At 50.0% G+C, this 23,602-nt stretch overlaps 2 protein-coding genes across 6 annotated transcripts in view; one reads left to right on the top strand and one right to left on the bottom strand.

Moving 5' to 3' along the window:
* The window catches only part of RSPH9 (radial spoke head component 9), a 31,419-nt gene extending 18,950 nt beyond the window's left edge, over positions 1 to 12,469 (top strand). Inside the window, exon 5 of one of the 2 annotated variants that reach the window (XM_023212899.3) lies at positions 12,371 to 12,469. In XM_023212899.3, coding sequence (XP_023068667.1) covers positions 12,371 to 12,426 — 56 coding nt within the window. In that variant the 3' untranslated portion in view covers positions 12,427 to 12,469. Of the gene's footprint in view, positions 1 to 4,569; positions 4,790 to 12,370 lie in introns of those variants that run through there. The other variant, XM_023212898.1, reaches the window with a different exon arrangement.
* Positions 4,034 to 22,325, bottom strand: MRPS18A (mitochondrial ribosomal protein S18A). Of its 4 annotated transcripts, none has more exons than XM_023212901.2 (6): positions 22,075 to 22,325; positions 15,516 to 15,547; positions 12,968 to 13,075; positions 9,656 to 9,779; positions 9,365 to 9,434; positions 4,034 to 5,679 (listed from the first exon to the last, which is right to left on the bottom strand). In XM_023212901.2, exons 1-6 carry the CDS (start codon positions 22,184 to 22,186, stop codon positions 5,535 to 5,537), a joined length of 591 nt encoding a protein of 196 aa, XP_023068669.1. In that variant the 5' UTR covers positions 22,187 to 22,325; the 3' UTR covers positions 4,034 to 5,534. The 4 variants fall into 4 exon arrangements, with proteins under 4 accessions (XP_023068669.1, XP_023068671.1, XP_023068670.1 ...); XM_023212903.2 differs by having other exon boundaries at positions 9,365 to 9,415; positions 22,075 to 22,225; XM_023212902.1 differs by adding an exon at positions 17,787 to 17,873 and having other exon boundaries at positions 9,365 to 9,779; positions 22,075 to 22,206.
* Between the last annotated feature and the right edge of the window lie 1,277 nt (positions 22,326 to 23,602).

The following is a 23,602-nucleotide window of genomic DNA, read 5'->3' as shown; positions in this document are numbered from 1 at the left end:
GACAGCTGATTTTCCTCCCTAGTCCCCTTCCTTATCAGCTAGGAAACGAGCAGTCTGAGCTGCTTGAAGGCTCCGCTGCCAGGCAGGCAGCAGCTGGGCTGGGCTGCTAATGGGGCCAAAACCCCAAGGAGGAGTTCCCTGGGACACCAGGACTGGCTGGAGGGATGGGATTTGGCCAGTTAGGATAACTGTTTCCTTTCAGGGTCTGAGGCAGTTGTTCAGGGTGACTTCATGTGGCTTCTGAGCAGGTGTGGTTTAGGTTGGCCCTGTTCCTGGGACTCCTGCTCTGTGTCCATGAGGTAGGCCAATGACTCGACATCTTGTCCCTTGGCCAAAGTGACAAGAGACACCTTGGCTGAAGAGAGGAGGGGGAGAGCTGTTGTCCTCATGAGTTGTCATGCCGTGTCCAGGGATCTGCAAAGTTCCATGGAAGTGGGTAGCTGGTTCTGGGGTGGCAGGACTGTCCTCCTGTTGGATCCAGGGTAATGACTAAGAATTCTCTGACCTTGGGCTGCAGCCAGGTGGCACAGATGCAGCCGTGAGTCAGGAGGTTTTATATATATATTTGAGACAGAGTCTCGCTGCCACCTCGGCTCACTACAACCTCTGCCTCCTGGGTTCAAGCAGTTCTCCTGCCTCAGCCTCCCAAGTAACTGGGATTATAGGTGCATGTCACCACACCTAATTTTGTTATTTTTAGCAGAGATGAGGTTTCACCATGTTGGCCATGCTGCTCTCGAACTCCTGATCTCAGGTGATCTGCCCACTTCAGCCTCCCAAAGTGCTGGGATTACAGGCGTTAGCCACCATGCCGGTCAGGAGCCTAGATTCCTAGGTAGTATCTTGCCATTCAATGCTCCCTGAACTTCCACTATATCAACAAATAGCCACGGAGCAGCTACAACAGGCACCTGTAATGCCCTTGGAATAAGAAAGACACCTCCCTTGGGTGTTTGGGAAGATCAAATGAAACAGAGGATGGGAACGGGAAATGTAAACTAGAAGGTGCCTTGCAAGAATCGGTGTCCTGGGAGGTAAAGGAGGAGGGCTGGAGGGCACTGCTCCTCTCCTTGCTCCACTCTGGGCTGGTGCAGAGGCCTCAGAATTGCCAGGTGCACACAGACTGGGGCTCCCTCCCAAGCAATTTCTCAGCAGCAATGCTCAGTTCAGGCAGCAGAGGGCAGCAATGGGCCTGCCTCCCTGGCTGCCTTTGAAAGCAGCCTTTGAAAGCTACTGCTGGTGGTTGTTGAGGACCGGGAAGGGGGCGAGGGAGGCAAGCATACGGGAGCCGAGGGTGGTGGAGCACATGGTGCCCAGGGTCAGCCTTCCCTTCGGGACGTGTGCAGGTGGCTTTTCCTGCCCCAGTTCCTTGGAAGCCTGGCTGACAAGTGTTCAGCCTTCTGGGCCACGCAGCCTGACTCTGCTACTCATCGATTTGATGGGGATCTGGCAACCAGGGGTTTCTCCCTCCTCCTCGTGTCCTCAGGCGTCTAGGCGGTATATGATTCTTACGGCCCTTGTAGGGGCTGGGGGTGCTTCTCCCACTGGAAACCCATGGCCATTTATTTTTTGTGTGTGACTAAAATTTTGTTGGTGCTCATCTGAGAAGATTTAAGCCATCTGTTGCCCCCGGACAGCCCTGGTCCCCAGCCTGGCCTACTCTCCGTCGATCTTAATCCCAGAGCTGCCTTTCTTCCAGGATGGCAGGAGAATGTAATTAGAGTAAGTACGCCCCAGCATGAGGTTTCCATACTAGCAAGGTGGGTGAGACCCTGGGGGCCCAGGAAACCCAGGAGGCCCCCCTCCTGACTTACCAACCTGTACCCATCACATCCTCAAAACACAGCTTCTGGAGAAGAGTGGCTGCTAAGGGGCAGGAGGGATTCGGGGAGAGAAGAGAGAGCGGGGGCTGTGAACCTGCAGCACCAAGTCTGCAGGGGGCTTTTCCCTGAGTCCTGGAGGCGGCGACAGCAGCTGGCTGGGCTCAGCCTGTTCAGCAGTTGCAGTAAGAAAGTGGGTGAAGGTGACAGCAAGTGCTTGGCTCTTCAGGTAGATGCTACGTGACTCCTGGCACGTTGAGTCTGTGTGTTTCCCGGGCGACCAGCTGAGCCAGGGACGAGGAGAGGACAGGAGTGTGACAGGAATGCGAGGGAGGGAGGCAGTGGTTTTCTGACTGGCCCCACATGCTGCTACCGTATTCCACCAGCACCCTCCCGCCTGCGCAGCACTGCTCCCTGCCAGGCGGGGGCACTGTATTTCCCTAGCTGCCTTGCCAGTTTCTCCTTGCTCTCTGGGTAGGAGTCCCCGCTGATAGGCCTAGGCCACTCTATCCAAGAACACTGCCCCCCGCCCCCCACATTATATACTGGCGGCAAGAGGTGGCCAAAGCCCAGGCAGGCAGGCTGGTGTGAGGGCAGGGCAGGACCAAGCCCTTGCCCAGGCATGCTAAGGTGCTGGCAGCAATGAACTGAGAAGGGTCTAGGTTGGAGGACTCCAGGATTCCATTTTCTCCAGGGCAGCACCTGGCCCAGGCAGGCTGCAAGCTGCCCTCCCTCGGTAGGCAGATACAGATGAGGCAGCCTGGTCTTTCTTAGCTCAAGGGGCTGAAGGACTGTGTCCTATGGAGCCTGAACCCTGATGATACTCTAGGCTGGTGGGGTGATCAAGGGAGGGAATGGATCTTCCTGGGTCTGTGCTTCTTGTCCAAGGCTGAAGCAATGAAGTAGGAACACTTTGTCCTATTGGACCCCCCACCCTCGTCAACCCTAAGCAATCTGTTTTCTGGAGATGCATGACCAGGCAAGTACCAGGCTAGGAACTATCAAACTCTGAGGGCAGGTCTGAGAGGCAGGGGACCCCAAGCACCCAGAGAAAACTTTTAAGTGTCAGGGGAAATACTCCTTCTCAGGGGCAGTGTTCCAGCTGGAGCCCGGCTAACACAGGGACACTCTACTTTCTTCTTGATGTTGTCCAGCAGGTACTGTGTGGGCTGACAAGTCCACACTGTGAATCTGACTTCAACCTTTGCATGGGTGATGGCACTTGGTGCTGGCCACTGCATAGTGCTAAAGTGAGCTTTGTGACTGGCTTCTCCCTGAGCAGGACCAGGGACAGCCAAACTATATACTCCCAGAAAACTCTGGTTTTGACCTGGGCAGGCGGCTGTACCCTGAGTAGGGCTGAGCTGCCATGAGGGTCAGGGGTTCCTGGCAATCAGGTTTCTTGGATGCAGGGTAGCCCCCAGTGGGTGGGGACTGAGTTGTGAGGCTGCAGGGTGTGGAGTGACTAGGGTGGACCATGGTTGGAGGTGGCCTGTGGGAAGCTGGGGCAGCAGGAGCCAAGCAGCGGGGCTGAGCTGGCAGCTGATGAAGGCCGAAGAGCAGCTCTCAGCGCATGGCTGGCTGGTCCAACACCAAAACTTTCAAAGCATTTGCCTTTCTGGCAGGGCCTGGAGCAGGGCTGTGGCTGGGCCGGGAGAGGCCTCAGTGCGCAGGGGAATAGAAGCCCCAGATCTGCATCCAGAGGCGATTTTCCCAGGCTCCTTCCTCCCACACTGTGGCTCCCTCCCTGGGTTCTGGAGCTGAATCAGGCCCTTCCAGCCAACTCCTCATGGCTGCACGACTCAGCCCTGAGCTGGGCTGCTCCTGTGTGGGGAGGCAAAAACCAGGGCAGAACCTAGGACAAAGACTCATTAGGGGCAGCCCAAGTCCCCTCCCACCAAGGATGGCTCCCAGTCTACCAGCTGCCAGAAAGGGCCATTGAACTAGGAGGCCTGAACTGCCCAAACTTCTATTTGAGCCTTCCTTTCCTGGTCTGGTCTAAACCAACTCAGGAGAGGCTTCAGGAAATGGGGAAGACAGAGCAAAACGGCAAGTAGGGGCAAACTACACTAGAACTGGTGACTGTACTGGGTAGTGTGGGAGGAGTCGGTGTCTCTTCCTTGGCCCAGCCCAACTCCCCTCTGCCTGTGGATTCAGCCTCCTCCCCAACTCAACCTTTAGCTAGACCTGCTGACAGGAACAAAACAGACTGGTTTGAGTTTCACCTCTTTTCATTTCCTTTGCCCTCCCCCTGAAAGTTGTTTTAATGAGCAGTGAGATGGCTAAAAGGGCTGGGTGTGGTGGCTCACATCTGTAATCCCAGCACTTTGGGAGGTCAAGGTGGGAGGATCGCCTGAGCCCAGGAGTTTGAGACCAGCCTGGGCAACAAAGTGAGGCCCCATCTCTACAAAAAACCAAAAAAGTTAGCTCGGTATGGTGGTACATGCCCATGGTCCCAGCTGCTCTGGAGGCTAAGGTGGGAGGATTGCTTGAGCCCAGGAGTCAAAGCTGAGGTTGAGTTGTGGTTGCACCACCGCACTCCAGCCTGGGCGACAGAGTGAGACTATGTCTCTTAAAATGAAAAGAATAATGGCTAAAAGGCAATCGGAGTAAAGCACCTGGAGAATTAAATGGTCTTTCTCCAGTGGAACCTTAGCACCTGGGCTTGGCTGCCAGGGGCCACAGCACAAAGGGCAGAGCTCCGGCTCCAGCAGCACTCAGGCCTCACCTCCTGCCTGTCTCCTCTCAGGGTCCTGGAGTATCCAGATGGAGAGAGGCAATGCCCTGGTGGTGCTGCGCAGCCTGCTCTGGCCAGGCCTCACCTTCTACCATGCTCCCCGCACCAAGCACTATGGCTACATCTACGTGGGCACTGGTGAGAAGAACATGGACTTGCCCTTCATGCTATAGAATGGGAGCCAGCTTGGATTTTTTAAAACAGAGTCTAAACATGATTTTCTGAAGTTTCAGTGAACTTGGCCCGCCTGTTCTATCTTACTTTCTTATCTCCACCTCCATCTGGTTCCAGGTTCTGAAAGGCCCACTGAGCCAGGGAGCTCATCTCTAAACCAAGTGGCAGAGGGTTGGAATGTGCTAATGAAAGAGATACTAGACAATGATGGGTGAAATGGCTGCGGGAGGTGACAACCAGGGCCCCTTTGAGGAAGACAGTTTCTTGGATTCACACGAGAGCGGCAAGTGTGTCAGGTAGCCCACCTTGGCTCCTTGCAGCTCTCCCAGAGTAAGGAGCTCACAGCTGTCATGAAGACGATGGGACCTGTTTGGCCCATGAATTCCTTCCAATTGATTCATTGGCCCCATCCCAAGAGATCAGTGACTCAACGCTCTGCACCCAACTGAAAATGTGCCCAGGACCCCCTGCACTTCCCAAGCAGTGAGCACACACCCCGTGGGTAAGCCCACGAGCCCAGTTTATGACATTGCATTTGGGCAAAACTCCTGTCCCCAGCACTGAGCGTGGCCCAAGCCCCACAGCAGCTGGCAAGGGACCCAACTGCCCTGCCTGCCTTTAGCTCCCAGCATTGCTACTGCGCAAGCCATGGGTACTGAAGTTAGTCCCACTGTCCCCTGTCCATCCATGTCGGAGGGGCCAGGCCATCGTGGTCTGGAGTATAGTTGTGGCCGAGGGCTTATGAGTGTGCCTCTTACTCCCCAGCACAGGTGCAGGAGGAACTCTGGAAGCCCTGCTCTCTGTCACTGATACAGCTTCCAAGGTGTTCTTGAGTAGCAGACATTGTCCCTCAGAAGGGGTGACCCTACAGGCATGCGCACCCTGTTCCAGCGGGGGCCTTTTTTGTAGATGGGCTTGACGGAGCCAGGAGCCCAGCGCGTCAGGTACCTGTGGAGGGAGAACAAAGAGGTGCCTGTGAGGGCTGGGGGCCTAAGCTAGAATTGGGAGAGTGGAGCAGTGCCTCCTCAGGCCAGGCCATGGTTGGGCAAGCAAATCCTTTCACCAGTTTCCCTTTCCTGAAGTGCAGGGATTTTCCTGGGAGTAACTGCTGAGTGTCCTCTAAACAGATGGGCTGGGCTCTTGCTGCCGCAAGCCTGTGTGGCCAGGGTCAGGCAGCCCAGAGCCACAAGCTCCCTTGATCTTTTTTTTTTTTTTTTTGAGACACAGTCTTGCTCTGTCACCAGGCTGGAGTGCAGTGGCGTGATCTTGGCTCAATGCAACCTCCACTTCCTGGGTTCAAGCCATTCTCCTGCCTCAGTCTCCTGAGTAGCTGGAATTACAGGTGCCCACCACCACACCCAGCTAATTTTGTATTTTTAGTAGAGATGGGGTTTCGCCATGTTGGCTAGGATACTCTTGATCTCCTGACCTCGTGATCAGCCTGCCTCAGCCTCCCAAAGTGCTGGGATTACAGGTGTGAGCCACCGTGCCCGGCCCCCTTGATCTTTATAACCGTCAATGTTGGTGTGTGTTTGCTGAGGAAAATGCGGAAAAGAGGCTGCCTGAAGAGCAGATCATTCCTCTCTGGTCTCAACCATGGGGCGAGAAGAGCTGATGTAAGGGCCTGGAGGAACCCACTACTCTTCCCCATTTGGCTCACTCAGCTACCCCAGCCTTCAGGGAACTCCCCAGGGTATCATAACCGGTGTAAGACCCCTGCCCCTCACCCAACCTGTGATGGGAATCAAGGGGTAAGGGCCCGTGGGCGCGGCCCTAGCCTAGGAAGGTTCCTGTAAGTAGGAGGGGGGTGGGGAAAGATGGCTGCCGCCCATGGACCTTTGGCCTCCTTTGGGGATGGCCAGGGCCCTGACAGTTCCCAGAAAAGTGGCTCATGCCGGCTGGGACTGGGTTTTACTCTGTCCAGAATAAAACTTGGATCCTGTCCAGAAAGGCCCATCCTTCATTCTGAAAGCTCAGCCATGACAAACGCCAGGAATCCTCCCCTGCCTCCATTCTAGGTTGGGGCTCAACCCAGCTGTCTCTAGAGACCGTCAAAGAAAAAGTTTTTTTATTAAAAAAATCAATAACCTTAGCTAAAAACTCTTAGATAAAAGAAGTGAAAAAATGATTGCTGATTTATGCAGTTCAGCTGAGCTCTGCTGGACCTTGGTCTTCTGCTGCCAGCCCTGCATTGAGGGGAAGCTGCGGGAGGTGCTGACCTGCAACTCCAAGTGTGTGCTGGGCAGGGAGGGGAGGGCCTTCCGTGTGTCTCCCGGAACTATCACTGCCCTGGCCAGGGTGATGACTGTGAAGGAGGCTAGCTACAGGGACTGCTTTTTTTTTTTCTTGAGACAAAGTCTCGCTCTGTCGCCCAAGCTGGAGTGCAGTGGCATGATCTCGGCTCACTGCAACTTCCGCCTCCTGGGTTTAAGCGATTCCCCTGCTTCTCAGCCTCTGGAGTAGCTTGGATTACAGTGCCCGCCACAATGCCTGGCTAATTTTTGTATTTTTAGTAGAGACGTGGTTTCACCATGTTGGCCAGGCTGGTCTTGAACTCCTGACCTCAAGTGATGCACCCGCCTTGGCCTCCCGAAGTGCTGGGATTACAAGTGTGAGGAGACTGCTTTTTCTATGGTTGGTGGTGCTGGGTGACGGAAGAGTAAGGTAAAGGGAGGGGACCAGGGATGGCCCCTTTGCTGGCCTCTCCCAGGCTTCAGAGGGGTACATGAAGAGATGGGTGTGGGAGCAGGCTCCTCAGAAGGGATGCTCATTGAGATTTGGGGATGCAGAGGATAAGCTGAAAAGGTTCTCCAGAGCCACTGCCCTAAAGCTGTTCTTTCTCCCGTGCCTTGGAGAGGCAAGCTGGGCTTTAGCTGGCCTTGGGCCTGAGGCCTGTGCCACATGGAGCAGCCAGCCGGCAGGGGGTGGGCTGGGTGGCCTCTAGCCAGCTCTTTGGTAACACCCCAACTCTAGCAAGAACCAAGTCTCTTTCCTAAACCAGCCCCTTCCTACCTCTCCTGAAGGGGCAGCAGGAGGAGGGACAAAGTATGGCTCTACCAGGCCCCAGCAGAGCCTGGGCCCATGCATGGCAGCATTAAACGAGACTCCCCTGCAAGGGAATCCATTTCCTTCGTAGCCTGAACTCCCTCTCCCGCTCAGGGTGGCCTTTTGCAACCGACAAGCCCCCACACATCATCAATCCTGTGTCACGTTAAAGGATGCCGGATGTATGGGAGGGTGCCTGGCCTAGCTTCAAAGGCCTGAGGCAGGATGGATTGTGTCCTCAGGCCTGCTGCTGTCTCTTAAAAAGCCAGAGGGGGTGGGCTCAACCCCCAAATGGTCCATAGCACAGTTAGGAGACACAGGAAGAGGTTAGCATGTCCTGTTCTCCAAGAGCTGCTGGCAGATGGCTGAGCTAGCAATGTGGGGGGTGCAGGTAGAGATGGACACACAGCCAGGGTGCTGGCATGGTGTTGGTAAAGGTCCAGCTCTGACTTAGCCTCCAGGGACAGAGAGGCAGTGTACCAGGAAGAAGCCCTGCATTCCCACATCCCACAACCCCTGCAGCCCCTTACCCTCCATGCCTGAGTTCTGGTGGGGAACAGCCTAGGAGGTTTGCTGGGGGCTGAGGCGTTTGCTTTGTGTCAGTCATCTTTGATAACTTACAGAGAGCAATTCCATTAAAAAAAGGACAAACACTGCAAATACTTTTGCACCAACCTAATATGTTCCTCACTCCAGTCTGGGAACCACCAGCTGGACAGGAGGAAAGGGCCATTCGCAGGGAAGAGGAACCCCCTCAAATCAATTCTATAGACCTGGCTCTACTCTCAACAAGGGGATACTAGAGATCTAAGACTACGTGAGTGTGCTGATGCCAGAGAGGAGGGAAGAAGGGAACTTGCAAAGGGACAGCTGCTTGAATGTCAGACAAGAATCTGCCCCCATTCTACAGGGTCCTGCTTAGACTAAAAGGCAGACAGAGTGATTCCAGGGGGTGGGGGCCATCCTCTCCTTCTCTATATGAACTCAAGGCCTCCTAGGCTGCCGCATGGCACTGTGTAGGTTGTTAACTGTACAACTCTGGGGAGCACTATTTGTGACCTAGTCTACATGGATATTACCCTGAAGTTGTCCAGTGTGCGACCTGCACAGCTTTATTCAGTGGCACTAACCCAGGAGGCCCTCCCATTTCTAAGGCCTTCTGTCCTCTAATAACCCCAGCGCTGGAGAGAGCTGGGATACTGAAAGTTTGTAGTAGTACTAACGTCCCCATAGCAACCCAGTGTGATGTCATAAATGGGGGATTAGCACATTCTAATGCCCAATCAGCAGGCCTCTACCCTCCTTGCCTCTTTGCTAAGGGCACTACAGGGGAGGAAAGAGGCTGAGGCAAAAGCAGCAGCAGAGGAAAGAGGCTGAGGCAAAGAAGGCAACAGAAGAAGCAAAGACTGCAGCAGGGGTGGACTGATGGGGGTGGATGCTCAAGCTGGCAGGGAATGGAACAGACAGCCAAGGTCCATAGCTTTCCTGAGCTGTGGGATGATTTCCGGCAAATAGCTTCCCCAGTGGAAGCCAGTGAGGGCTAAGGGCCCACAGAATGCTCAGGTTGTTCACACCCAGGCTTGCTTACCGGTTGAGTTGAGGTTTGCTCTTCGGAACAACTCCTTCAGGAAGCCGAGGCCTGTGATTTGGTAATAGACCTGAGTGAGGGGAAGATGGGATAGTCTTTGCAGCTCCCTCTGCAGCTCTGAGGGGGCCAGAGGGAAAGCCCAAGGGAGTGGGGAGGTTGGCATTGGGTGGTGAGTATAATTAACACTCTGGATATCCTCTTTTCTTCCAGGAGGGGCTGAAACATGGGGCAGCCGGGTAGGGAGAGAGCGCCTGCAACCCTCTGCCCCTCTTGGTCCCCAGGGCCTTCTACCTGCTCGGTGGGCCATCTTCACACACTCCTCAATCTTGCGGTGTTCTTCCCGGCATAGGCCTGTGATCTTTCGCGGCAGCATGCCTCCATGAGGCCGGATGAACTGGCTAAGCAGCAGAACATCCTAGTGGAAACCGAAAATAGGGGATGAGGGTCAGCTGGGCTTGCTTTTGATACTGGGAAGCTAGGGCTTCATGGTCTACAGGGGAGGCTGATGTCTCCTGGGAACCTGGCTGAGATCACTTCCTCCACACAGAGCTTTGCACACTGGTCTGCTACCTTCACCCAACAAAGGTTAATCCCAACTTAGTAAGATTTTCTGTACCCCATTACCAACCCCAAGAGCTCCCAGCTTCTCTATGAGTTTTTTTTTTTTTTTTTTTTTTTTTAAGGCAAGGGCTCACTCTGTTGCCCAGGCTGGAGTACAGTGGTGCAATCTTGGGTCACTGCAATCTCTGCCTCCCAATCTCTTGCTCAAGTGATCCTCCCACCTCAGCCTCCTGAGGAGCTGGGACTACAGGTGCGTGCCACCACGCCTGGCTAATTTTTTAGAGATGGGGTCTCGCTATGTTGCCCAAGCTGGTCTCGAACTCCTGGGCTCAATCTGCCCACCTTGGCCTCCCAGAGTTCTGGGATTGCACCCCTACACCTAGCCTCATGAGATCTTCTGATAGACTAGGTTAGAGAACAGAAACTCTTCAAGAAGTGTCACCAATCTTTTATGAACCTGAAGCATCTTTCTTGGATAAAATGTCTGCTCAGGTGGGGTTAGGAGGCATGCCATATGTTTCCACACAAGAGGAAAACCTGTAACATTTTAGACCTTAAGGTCTATATACCACAAGCCAGAGTATATGCAAACAGCCCCTCCACCTCTTGCCATTCCCTCTGAAGTGCTAGGAAGGCATAAAAGCCAAGGAGGATGGAACTAGGGTTGTGAAGTTTAATCTCACATGATCTAGGCCCCCTGTAACCAGATCTGAATGGATTCTTGGGCTTCCTTCAGACCATCACATGCTCACCAAGCTGCTTGGGACAGGTCAAAGGAACAGATAAACAGAGCCAGAATCAAGAAAAGGGACCACTTCCCTGCCAGGTCTAAAAGGTTACGATTCCCAGACTGCTTGAGCTCGGGAGTTCGAGACCAGCCTCAGCAACATAGCAAGACCCCATTCTCATAGAATGGCTTAAGGGGTTAAAGAAAACTCACCATTCCCCTCCCTGCAAGTGCCTGGCATGCCAATCTTAGCAGTCAAGTTCCACAAACCAACTTGCTGCCCTGGCAGGCGCCTTGCTGCATAACTGCAGATTTGTTTTAATCACTGGACAGTTCCTGAGGGACCCAGGCCTTCAGTTCCCACCCCTGTACTTTTCAGAATCTGATGAAAAGAATTTGGATTGGATTAATCCAGGGCTAATCAACTGGGCTGGAGGCCCCAGCCCTCCACCGTAGGCTGCCAAGCAAGCTAACAGCTTTGTGCAGCTCAGGCTAATGGTGCTCTGAGTGGAAAGGGGTAAGAGGAAAAACAACTTTAGCCTTTACCTCAGACGGGATTAGATTTCTTCTGCTGGAGAGAGCCAAGTATGTTTCCTGGAAAAAGCTGGTAGGAAGAGTGCCCTACGGTGGCTGGGCGGGTGTGGGGTTTGCTTTCCTATCAGCAGCTGAGGTTCCAAGGATGCCCACAACCCCACTCACTTCCGCATGGTGAGCAGCTGGAAACACTGCCCCTTGCCTGTGTGTTTGCTTTCTGTTACTCCAGGCGGCCATCAGGAGAAGGGCCCCAGGACAGAAAGAACCCCCCCACCCCTCAGGGTGGCCTCAAGCCAAGGCTTCCAGCCCACGAGATTAGTTGGGTCACTCTGTTCAGATCCCACGGGCATGTGGCTTCTCCTGCTCTTATCACCTGACCAGGATCTCTGCCTTTAGTCATCCTATTCCACAAAGGGGCATAGGGACAACTTACAGGTCAAACTGGCCCAGAGCCTGAATTACCTGAAACCCAAAAATAGGGTGCTTCATGTCACCAGTGAGAGCTCTGAAGAACAAGTAAGGATTTCTTCAGGGCTGTGTCCTTAGTCCCACACCCTCCCCATCTCTGGGGAGGAGGTAGCGTAGTCATTAGGAGCACAGGCTCTGCCTGGGCTTTCGTCCCTGGAGTTTGTATCCCAGTTCTGATACTAGCTGGGGGATCTGAGGCAAGTTCACTGACTTCTCCATGCCTCAAATTTCCTCATCTGTAAAATGAGGATGAAACCAGTACCTACTTCATAGGGTTATTGTGAAAACTAAGTGAACTAAAACAGGTAAGTACTCAGTGCCTGACAGAGTATGCACTCAATGTCACTTGTTGTTATTATTCACTACTTTCTTCTTTCCCTGGAAACGACTGCACTAGAAGAGCTTGAGCAATCAGGTATCTTTATAGCTCCAATACAGAACGACAGGGTGATGTGTTCCCAGATCACAGTGAGAACCAAGAGTCTGTTGAAATACACCTCATCATAAAAGAGGAAAGCCAAACCCAGATCATGATTCCATCCCACAAGAGGACAACCCCTTTGAGCTGAGTTAAGGGCCCTAGTGGTCTGAGGCACAACCAGACCACAAACTCAATCAGTGGCTCTGAACCCTGGCTGCTCATTAGAGCCATGGGAGAGCACTGAAAAAATGCTCAGGCTCCACCCCCCGAGGCTGATTCTGTACCGTGACCTCAGTCTCCCAGGCTACTGAAGATGGTGATGGGTCTTCTTCAGAGGGAGAGCTGCAGTGAATGAGACTACATCTACGAAGTGGCTTGGAAGGACCTGGTGGAGCCCATGCATCATCATCATTATTTTTTTGAGACGGAGTGTCACTCTGTCGCCCAGGCTGGAGTGCGGTGGCCGGATCTCGGCTCACTGCAAGCTCCGCCTCCCGGGTTTACGCCATTCTCCTGCCTCAGCCTCCCGAGTTGCTGGGACTACAGGCGCCCGCCACCTTGCCTGGCTAGTTTTTTTGTATTTTTTTAGGAGAGACGTGTTAGCCAGGATGGTCTCGATCTCCTGACCTTGTGATCCACCGGTCTCGGCCTCCCAAAGTGCTGGGATTACAGGCTTGAGCCACCGCGCCCGGCCTGCATCATTATTTTTTAAAGCTCCCCAGGTGATTCCAATGCGCAGCCAGGGTTGAGAACAACTGGACAAAATGCTCCCATCTCTGGTGGTTCCATGAAATGCAGCAGTAGCTAAAGCGGGAGGACACTGCTCCAGTTAACCAGGGAATCTGAGAGCTTCATGACACACGGAACTGAGTGTCTCTGTACCCAGACTCACGTCATAGTTATACTTGTGCTTCAGGTTCCAACGGCAGATGGGGCACTGGCCAGAGGGGTTAGGAGGATTTGGACTGCCCTTGGGAGTTGCTGTGAGACGGCCTTCAATCTAGGAGACAGAGAAAGAGAGCCAATGTGAGAGGGCCTGCGTGGAGCCACATTATCTTTGCACAAACCCCAAAATGATGGGAATGCTGGTGAAAGTTTACCTTGGGGGTTCTTGTGGAGTAGCTAAGAGGTTTCTCTGCCTGAACTGTGGTGTTTACTCTGTAGTTGCTGTATGCTAGGCCTTGAGATAGCTACAGGGATGTGGTTTGGTGGCTTACAGGGGTAATGGAAACCATCTGAACTTAATACCAGTGGCAAGAGGGAGGGAGGGGTTTGCTGTATCAATTGAATGCTACCTTTCCTTCCTCAAAAGAAAAAACAAAGGCATCAGAACACTATACTTTTTCCCCTCCCTGGCTTTTGGGGGAAAATAATACATGCACATGATAAAAAGTTTCAAGTGGCACAGGGATATAGAGTCCAAAGAAAGCATCCCTTCCATCCCACATGTCCTCCTAGGGGGAAAATGCAGTTCCCAGCTTTATCTTACAGAGCTAAGGCTATGCCAGTGGGTCTCAACCAGAAGTGATTTTGCTTCCCAGGGGACATCTGGCAATGTCTGGAGACATTTTTGATTGTCACATCTGGGGAAGGGAGTGCTACTGGCATCTAGCAGGGATGTTCTAACCATCCTCTACTGCACAGGACAGCCCTCACAACAAAGAATTACTCAGCCCCAAATGCCAGGAATAGCAAGGCTGAAAAAACCCGGGCTGTGCCATATAAGCAGATATGCAGGCACTCCTTCTGTCTTACAAAAGAAAGGAAAAACTAACACGATACAGATGGGAGGATACATTTCCCTGTCATGCTCCTTGCTTTTATCATTTTGGATGCCACCTTTTAAACCATGCTGAGGCCAAGTGTCAAATGACCTCCCTATCGCTGGCTGTATCCTGTGATACAGTTTTGGAATTACTAAGCGCAATAAACCAACGATCTGGGAATTAGCTCCAGTTGCAAGAGGGGAGTTTAGAGAGCCTTGCTGACTGAGGCCATGGGTTATGAGAGTGAGGCTGGGATGGGTCTGAGAGGCTTTGGGAGGGAAGCAACACTGTCTCTTTGGGGAGAAGTGGCACAAGGGAAAGGGGCTGGAAGTACTACTTGGCCGTGCAGGGCACTGCTACCCTCCTTCTGCCACGGCAATCACAACTATGCCAGAAACTGAGATGTTAGAGAAAATTCCCAAGTACATGGTAGGCCTTGGGAGGCGGGTTGCAGTGGGTCAGGGGTTGGGGGGTGGGGAGAATTAACATTTATTGACTCCCCATTATATGTGTAGCTCAGTGCTAAGAATGGTTCACATATATTAGTTCACTTAACATCCAGAATCTAGTGAGGGAGGTGTCTGATCTTATTTCATAGGGGAGAGAATAATGCCCAGTCAGCCATGGCCATGCTGCTAAAGGCACGGATGGGCTCTTCCCTCCCCAAGGGCTCTCACAGGCCACAATGCCTCCACATCTATTCTACAAACAGCAGACTCATGACCCACATGAAAAACACTCTTTATACTCAAAAGTCAGATGTATTTCTTTCCTCCAGTGTGGAGTTTATAGAGTGAATGCTTGTTTTGGCTTTGAATCAAGAAGCCTAAAAGGTACCCTAAGGGGACTGGGGTTGTCCCCTAAAAAGAACCATTTTAAGGCTAAGTAGTGGAAAGGCAGAGGGAGCATTCTAGGGGGAAACCTAATGGACTTGTCCTGGGAATAAGACTGCCTTGGGAAGGATTGAGCTCGGCTGGCTACCTAAAGGGTTAAATCTCTGGTTGACATGGAAGTTACAGAGGCCTCTGGGAGCTCTGTGGAGTCGCAGAAGGCCATGTGAAAACAACGTTGTTGTCTTTTAAGGATTATAGGATAATCTAGGCCCCATGACTCCCCAAGGAAGGGAGGTGGGATGGGCCCAGGGAACGAAAGCGGGGAGTGGGTAGATGAAGAATTGTTCCAACTTTCTTACCAACAGACAAGCCAGGGCGCCAGCTAGTAAGGCCAGGGCCGGGAGAATGTCACTTTTTAAATGCATCATTTAAGGAGTAGTTTAGTCATTCTAGGCAGAAAAGAAAGGAACTGAGGTCCAGGCTCTTGGCTCTGGGTCAACTTACTCTGGCTCTCTAGGCGTGCAATAATGCCTTAGTTTCCCCTTCGGGAAACTGATTCATCACCCACCGAAGAGCTTATCAGCAAAGGCCTCTGAGACCTTGCTATACAAAAGGCCACTTTAATCAAAGAGCAGATACCTCAGCCTAGGCATAGCAACTGTTCCTGATTAACCACACTATAGCGCACAGCTTGAAAAATAGTAGACTGTGGGATTATGGTCACTGAGGGAGCTGATCCTGGAGCTGGGCATCCAGTTTGGGCCCCTCCCTCCCTCAGAGGAGCGGCCAGGCAGCTGCAAGTGTTAAAGAGGTTATACATGGCCAACTCAATGATACTTACTATAGTTGTCTTCCCTTCTTGGATCTCCACCACTACAGAGATAAAGGGGGAAAAATTAGGTCAGCCATTTAATAAGGAACAGAGAGTTTCAAATAACAGCTCAAATTCTACACATTTGGAAAAAAGCAGCCTTCCGTCTGTACTCTCTCATGGTCTCCACCTGGAACAGAAAGCACGCAGGGTTCACCCCACTAGTGCCAAGGCTCTATGCCCTTGAGGCGGGGTGGGGGCAAGCCCAGGATGCCCAGGTGGCATCACCTCTCTGGTATGGGATTAAGGAGTTCCACACTGTTTTTGCCTTTCTATGCAAAGATTTATCTTGGTTCTATCCAAAGGGATTGGTCAGATCCTGTCCTACAGCGGCTAGCAATAAGAGGGTGGGGTAGTGGTATCTAAAAGACCTTCAAAAGTACCCAAGCAGTGTGTGTTCCTACACAAAGAGAATCAGATAAGAATGGTTTCTGCTTTGAAGAATTAACAATGTAAGATACAGCACTGAACTAACACTATTCCAGTGGCACGCCAGTGAATGAGCAAAAAGACAAGTTCACTCCTAGAACACATCCTGAGGGTCGTGAGTGAAATCCTCTCCTCTTCTCCTTGCAGGGTTGCATTTTATTATCTATACTGGAGAGGGCTGATGGACAGGTAGGAATAAGGAGCATGAAGATACTGGGTCCAAGAAGAATTTCAAGTATTGCCATTCCAAACGGAGAGGGAGGCCCTCCGTGCTTTGCCTATTTAGGAGAGGCAGTCAGAAGAGAACCTGAAGGCAAGACAACCAGTTGCACACATCTGTCAGGCTAAATATATTTCCTCTCTTACTACCTTACCTAACCAAGATGCAGAATGACAACTTCAACCATCATTCGAAGAAGAACCGAGCCAATAGCCCACATTTCAGATAATATAATCAGATAGTTCTTGAAGATACTCCCTTGGTGACAGTCTCTTTAGAAAGACAGAAGCCAGACTGGGTACAGTGGCTCACGCCTGTAATCCCAGCACTTTGGGAGGCTGAGGTGGGAAGAAATACTTGAGCTCAGGAGTTAAGAGACCAGTCTGCGCAACGTGGCAAAATCCTACAAAAATTACTAAAATTAGCCAGGCATGGTGGCATGCACTTGTAATCCCAGCTACTTGGGAAGGTGATATGGGAAGACTGCTTGAGCCCAGGAGCTTGAGGCTGCAGTGAGCCATGATCATGCCACTGCATTCCGGCCTGAGGGACAGAGCGAGACCCCATCTCAAACAAACAAACACACACCAATAAAAAGAGAAGGGACCATCTAAGGAAAAAGGCAGTTGTAACCCAACCAGAGGCCCATGGCAGCATCTGTGATCACTGAGCTCTGTGACCAACACTTAATTGGACACAGACTGCTTGGAATTGTCCCTTATTTGTCTTCTGGGCAACCCATTCATAAAGACTCACTGCTCCAAAACAACCAACCTGACAGCCTCTCAGTGTCCAACGCCAGACATACAAAGGAATAACAATGACTAGAAAAGCCCTGAGGCTTTCTCTAGAGAACACTGTAGTTATTAATCAATTCAAAGACAACCTAGGTTTTTCAGTGTAAAGGAAAATGCGTCACCCCACACACAGATCTACTTGTACAGAACACAGACCAACCCAAGAATGGGATTTGAGTGAGACTCAATGTGGTCCTCAGTCTGGAAGCCAGCACAGCTGCAGAGGGAAGGTCACTGCAATACGTCAGTCTGCAGAATCAACCTACAAATGGAGGATGGGGAGAAATGAAGGGAGGTAGAAGGCTGGCACATCCCCAGTCCAGTAGGGGTTCCAGGCACCCTGCAACTCTGCAAATTTGCAAAAACCAAGTTGAGAGACAACCTAATCTGAGCAACAAGTAGGGGGGAAAGTTTCCAAGAATCCCCAAAGGAAACAAAAGGAGAGACATGTTCTGGTACCACTGGAGTCAGCAGAAGAACAATGCCCTGAAACACAAGTGGATAAACATGTGGTTCCCTGCTTGGTGGAGGCACTTGGGTCCTAACCATGAGGTAAACAAGTCTAACAAAACACACATCACTCCCGGCAAAGTACCAAATCCTGAAGTCATCCCACTGGTCCCTGGAAAACAGATCAAAGCCCCTGGCAAGCTCCACTGTTCACAAGCTCCCCCTCCACACAGCAACTCTGAGCCAGTGAATCATCTTACTAGAAGCCAGTGGGTAAAACAATAGGCAGATGCTTATCTAACAGAGACAATCTGTCAAACCAGAAGGAATGACTTGAGAACTCACGTTGAACTGACATCGATCAGGGTGGTGTCTTAGTGCAGGAGAAGGCCCTGTTGGAGCCTGGGGAGGCCCTTAGTAGATTTTAAGCCTCTGGAAAGAGGAGATAGGAATCAAAATAGTATTGATTTACAGCGTGCATACAAAAATGTGTCAAAACCAAACAAAACCTGAGATCCATTTTGTTCCTGGCTGCCTCCCTATTCAAGAGAAGTGGGGGTGGCTAAGAAAAGCTGGACTGAGAGATTTAGGCACTAATAGAAAACTTGTTTAGAAAAAGATGGAATCACCCTTGTGTTCTGTGATATGGCAGTATCTAGTAAGCTAAGCAAAGAGATGAAGTAGTTTTCTAAACTAGAACTAAGGGCCAAAATCTTTCCAGATAAGCACTTCTCATACACATGAAATAATTTGTCCCAAATGAGGCAACACATTTGCCGGGCACTTGTGGACTGTACAGCTTCGTTCTACCTACTGTGGAGAGTTACAGTAGAATAGGAGCCACAGTCTTTGCCCTACAGGAGGAAAAGAACTAAACTCTGTATGGGAACTTGACTGTAATAAAGTCCATGCCTTGTAAAAAGGTCCTTTGAGTACTTCAGTAAATACTTGCCTAGGATGGAGTCCAAGATAACTGAATTATAATAGTCTAGAACAAATGGCATTGTGGTGAGATTGCAGTGAATGCAAAAGGAGGAGAGGGGGTGACACCTATAGTCTCAGCTACTCAGGAGGATCACCTGAGCTAAGGAATTAGAGGCCAGCCTGGGCAACACAGCAAGACTCTGTCTCTTAAACAACAACAACAAACATGGAAAAAGCAAAAAACCTTGATGGCCACATGAACAGACATAGTGAACTGCAGCCATGTAAAGACCCAACTGCTTAGTAAAAGAGGAAGTGAAAAAGGATGAGGAGTGCAGGGCACTGCTGAAGTGCCCAGAGACCAAGGTCCCTCTTGGAGAGGATCTGTGGAAACCAGGGCCCAAGCAGAGTAGGAAAGACTGGAGTAACTGATGGCTGGGCAGTGGCCCTAATAGTCTTATGTAGGGTCAGGGAGAGGAGTGCCATGTTTGGGATATGTGCTTGCATTTCTGGCCACTGACCACCTTTCGCAAACACCTTCCTGCCTCAAGCCCTGCTTCCTCCAGTTCATCTTTAATTCTACCATTGAAGTTTCTGGTTCCCTCATCACCTCCCTTTCTTTCCCTTGGACCCCTGAAGGAACGTCCCTCTGACCTATGCTTCAGAATGAGGAGTTAGCAGGTTACTCTGGACTATGTACCCTGAATTCTTGAAAGACGCCAACTCACTCCTCTCTCAAAGCTTTTATATGGGACTGCCCAACCTGCCAGGCATATCCTTGTCTGAAATGTTAGGTCTTCCAGAAGGCCTTCTTAACTGACTGAAAGAGATGAAGCAAATTCCCTTTGGCCTTTGCTTAATTCAATATACCCTTCTCTAAGTGGCTGATAGATCATGACTTAATTTACATAATTTTTTAAAATTTTATTTTAAATACATTTCCTTCACAAGGACTCTAAGAGGGATAAGGGAGGAATGAGATCCAATATAGTCTTTGCTAAATCTGGCAGTGCCAACCATAAAGGCACTAAATGGTCTTTGGCAAGTTAACTGCTAAGAGCTTTCAGGGAAGGAGGGAACATTAAGGAAGGCCCTGCCATGGAATACCAAGGTGATGTTACTGGTGGAGAGGGAAGAGGGCTGGCTCTACTTCCAACTCCATGACTTATTAGACATGTTAGACATGGGCAAGCTATTAAACCCCTTGGGACTGCACTTCCTCATTTATAAAAATAAGGACAGTTAATATCCACCTTTAAGGTGTTTTTGAGAAAACTGAATAAATGTATGTGGAAAACCTAGCACAGTATTTGAAGCAGGCACAGGTAAGTCACAATTCCTATTTTTGTCCTCCTTCAGTCTTGCTTTTTCCATAATAATCTTTTTTTGGTTTTGTGTATCTCTCTGGTCAAACTTTAAACCAGGCTTTCTCAACAGTAGCAGGACTGCCATTTTGGGCCAGAAGGTTCTTTGTTGTGGGGAACTGACTTGTGCATTATGTTTAGCAGCATCCCTCACCTCTACCCCCCCGATGCCAGTAGTACCAGTTGTGACAACCAAAAATGTCTGCAGACATGGCCAATTGTTCCTGGGGGACAAAACTGCCCGCCCCCAGTTGAAACTTTAGACTGAAAGTTTTCATAGACAGGAAAATTGGTGCTCAGTCCTCATAAGCTGACTAAAATCATGTATTATTATCTGATACTTTGAAAAGTAAGATGCTTGAATATTTTCAGCAAGAGACCCAGCTTCTTTCCCACACATTTAAATTCTATGTATACAATATTGTTTGAGTGTCACATATACCAGCTGAGACTAGTCAAAATTAGCTATATGTACAATACTTTATGCCTTACAAATAATGGATAGAATGGCAAAATAAAATGTTTTCATTTAAAAGCTCTGAAGACAGGTGATTCTTAAGAATACAGAATATAGCAGTGCCTTCATGTAGAATCACATTAATTCAACCTAACATTTAGATGAAGGCCTTCAGAGACCCATTTGATCCATTTTTCGTGTTTTTAAAGAGGTGGGGGTTCTCACTATGTCGCCCAGGTTAGACTCCAATTTCTGAGCCCAAGTGATCCTCCCACCTTGGCCTCCCAAAGTGCTGGGATTAAAGATATGTACCACTGTACCTGGCTTACAGTCCATCATTTCACAAACTCTCCAACTGAAAACATTCTTTAAGACTCATTTCAAATATTTGTTATTAAAACAAAACAATTCCTCTTGCCTTTTTTTCTGGATAGCAAAATCTGCCTCAACTCTTAATTTCAAAAGAATATGCAAATTGTAACCAATAGTGTTTGACACTTGGTAGACTCCCCCAAAATGGTATGGAGATGTGCCTATTTTGCAGCATGGGAACAGATGAAACATCCAAATTCTTTCTATCATCTGCATGATTTCTTTAGTGTCTTTATTAATGGGTCTACTAATGGATAAGTTAACCAGGCAGTATCCAGACTTTTTTTTCTAGCAAATACTCCCCTTACGGGCTGAATTCTTCAAACATACCTGCTATTTCCATTTCTTCATCAACTATCTCTTTCAATTCTCCAAACTGGATTCCTTGTTTGCCACTCTATTGAAATTGCTATTTGAAAGCTACAAACAGACCTCTTCTGAGACAAATCCAATGGCCCCTTCATTAGGCTCTTCTTTTTAGACTTTTCTGCTCCCTCTGACAACAATGATCACTCTTTTCCACTGGATACTTCTCAGCTTTCGTTAAAGGATATGCTGCCCAATACTATGCCAGATCCTCAAAAAACCCCACATCTCTTCTTTTGCACATCACTCATCCTTTCCTGCTTCCAGGAGTACACAAAGGAAGGCTATGTCCTAAAAGACCGTTTCACTCTCCGCCAGATTCCATCCTTTTGTGAGCCTGCTCAAGACACATCCTCTTTATGAAAACTTCCAACTGGGTTTGCTGTTTCTAGTAACTGAGTCTCCCTGTACTTCATCACGTAAAAGGCTAACTTGCATTTATTGGAGTGTGCATATACACAATCTCATTAGAACCTAAGCTTTTCAGAAAAAAGGCTGTATTTTCTGTCTCCAGAATTCCTTCACAGCTTGAAGCATAGCACTTGGCATTCAGTAAGCTCTCAGTTGATGCTAGACTCAGGCCGCTTTCCCAGATTAAGATTAATGAAAAGCTGAACTGCCATTCTGCATTTGCCTGTGTCTCAGCTATTCAATGTCCTTTCCACTTTGGCCTCCCCTTCACAGGGAGACTAGCGGCCCGGGCAGAGAAAACCGCCATCAGATCACAGCATTTTGAGAAGAGAAAGTGGAAAGGGAGGCTCCGGGGAGGTACCCAGATGGCCTTCCTTCGTGATCCAGAGACTCTTTAATAAAAGAGACTGCGATTCGGAGAATATAGAAGGGAGAATTAACATGAAAACCCTTTCCAAAAACTTTTCTGAACCTTGGGACAGGTTTCTTTTCTGTTCCTGCTAAGTAAGCAGGCTTTTCTCTTCGTCCTCCTCGGTCTCGTGAGGATACTCACAAGGGGCAGGAGATCAAGATAAGGCACCAGGGTCTGGAAGGGGCTTTTAAGCACGCCTGGGGAGCCGGTACCTCCTAAGTTTCAGAATCGCACGAAGGAAAGGGAGGAAGGGGCGCACCGGGGCTGGCAGAAGCAATCTCCGCCGCTCTTCTCAATTTCAGGAGGTTGCTGGTACGCATGACTCACCTTCCCTGAACCCGCGAGCTGGAAGCCGAGACGAGCTGGTCGCTGCCGGGCCCGCTAGGAGCCCACGGAAAAGCCGCCCACAGGCGGACACCAGACCCTTGAAGGCCGCCATCTTGAGAAACCTACCCTGACCTCTTGTCCATTTCCGCTTCCGGAAGGTGGCGCGCGCCGCCGCAGTGGTGGGGCAGGAACGGCGGGGGCGGGGTTGTAGTTCGCTTACTCCTGTCACGTTACTTCTCTCACCTGTCTGCTTTGGGGTAAGAAGAGAGGCTTCTGCGTCAAGCCTACATTTCGTGTTAAGGATCTAGGGGAGGTCTTCTAGCTCCTGTCTGCCAATGCCTGCAAATCTTCAAGGTTGCATTCGTTTCCTGGAAGGCTTTCTTAGGAAAATCGCACGCAACACCCCTACCTAAGTCTTTAAAGTTTTCTCTTCACTGCACGTCAGCTGTGGACTTTCAGCTTCTGTGACTGGGCTAGACCTCTACAGGAGAGGCTGAAATGGTTAGGAACTCTGGCTCTGGAATAGGATATCAGGCAGACCATGAATACAATTGATACCACCTTCTTCCCTGACCACTGCCACACTGATCTTTGATTTGCATGTACTTTGACCTCTCTCTAGCCCTAGTGCCTTGGCACAAGCTGTTTCCTTTGTCTACTCTTTAGTTGTCTAGTTAGCTTCTACTTATTTCTTAGAGCTTACCTCAAACCTTATTTCCTTATTTGCTTGACTGCCCATTCTCAGCACCAGATGCCTCTCTATCTTAGTGCTTGGGACAATTTCAGTTTTATGTTTGTTTTGTATGTGTCTTCTCACCAGACTGTAAGCTCCATGAAGGCAGGAACATTGTTTTCTGTTGACTCTCACATCTCCAGCACTTAGTATAGTTCCTGACACATAATAAGAGTACAATATATACTTGTTGAATGAATGAGTAGAATCTATTTTATAGGGCCTAGGGGAGGACTAGACCCTGAAAATTAGATGTGATAAAACATAAGTGATCGACTGGGTGTGGTGGCTCATGCCTGTAATCCCAGCACTTTGGGAGGCTGAGGCGGGTGGATTACCTGAGGTCAGGAGCTCAAGACCAGCCTGACCAGCATGGTGAAATCTCATCTCTACTAAAAATACAAAAATTAGGTGGGTGTGGTGGTGGGCACCTGTAATCCCAGACACTTGGGAGGCTGAGGCAGGAGAATTGCTTGAACCCAGGAGGCAGAGGTTGCAGTGAGCCAAGATTGCACCATTGCACTCCAGCCTGGGCAACAAGAGTGAAACTCCGTCTCAAAAACAAAACAAAACAAAACAAAACAAAAGTGCTCAATAAACATAAGCTAGTTAATAGAGCAGTTATGGAGATGACTCCTTTCACAAGTTGGACTCACCTGTGTTGTAAGGAAGCTTATGGTACCAAAGAGAAAATACAGCTGCCCAGTTTTTCCTCTTTTAGATTTGTGGGACATATAGGATGTTCCTCTGGAGCTCCATAGGAAAGGAAAATCATTCACAACTCAGTTCTTCCAC

The sequence above is a fragment of the Piliocolobus tephrosceles genome, chromosome 5 (assembly GCF_002776525.5).
Source record: "Piliocolobus tephrosceles isolate RC106 chromosome 5, ASM277652v3, whole genome shotgun sequence".
NCBI lineage: Eukaryota > Metazoa > Chordata > Mammalia > Primates > Cercopithecidae > Piliocolobus > Piliocolobus tephrosceles.
The sequence above is the reverse complement of the archived record's forward strand: the minus strand, read 5'-3'. Positions and strand labels throughout refer to the sequence as shown.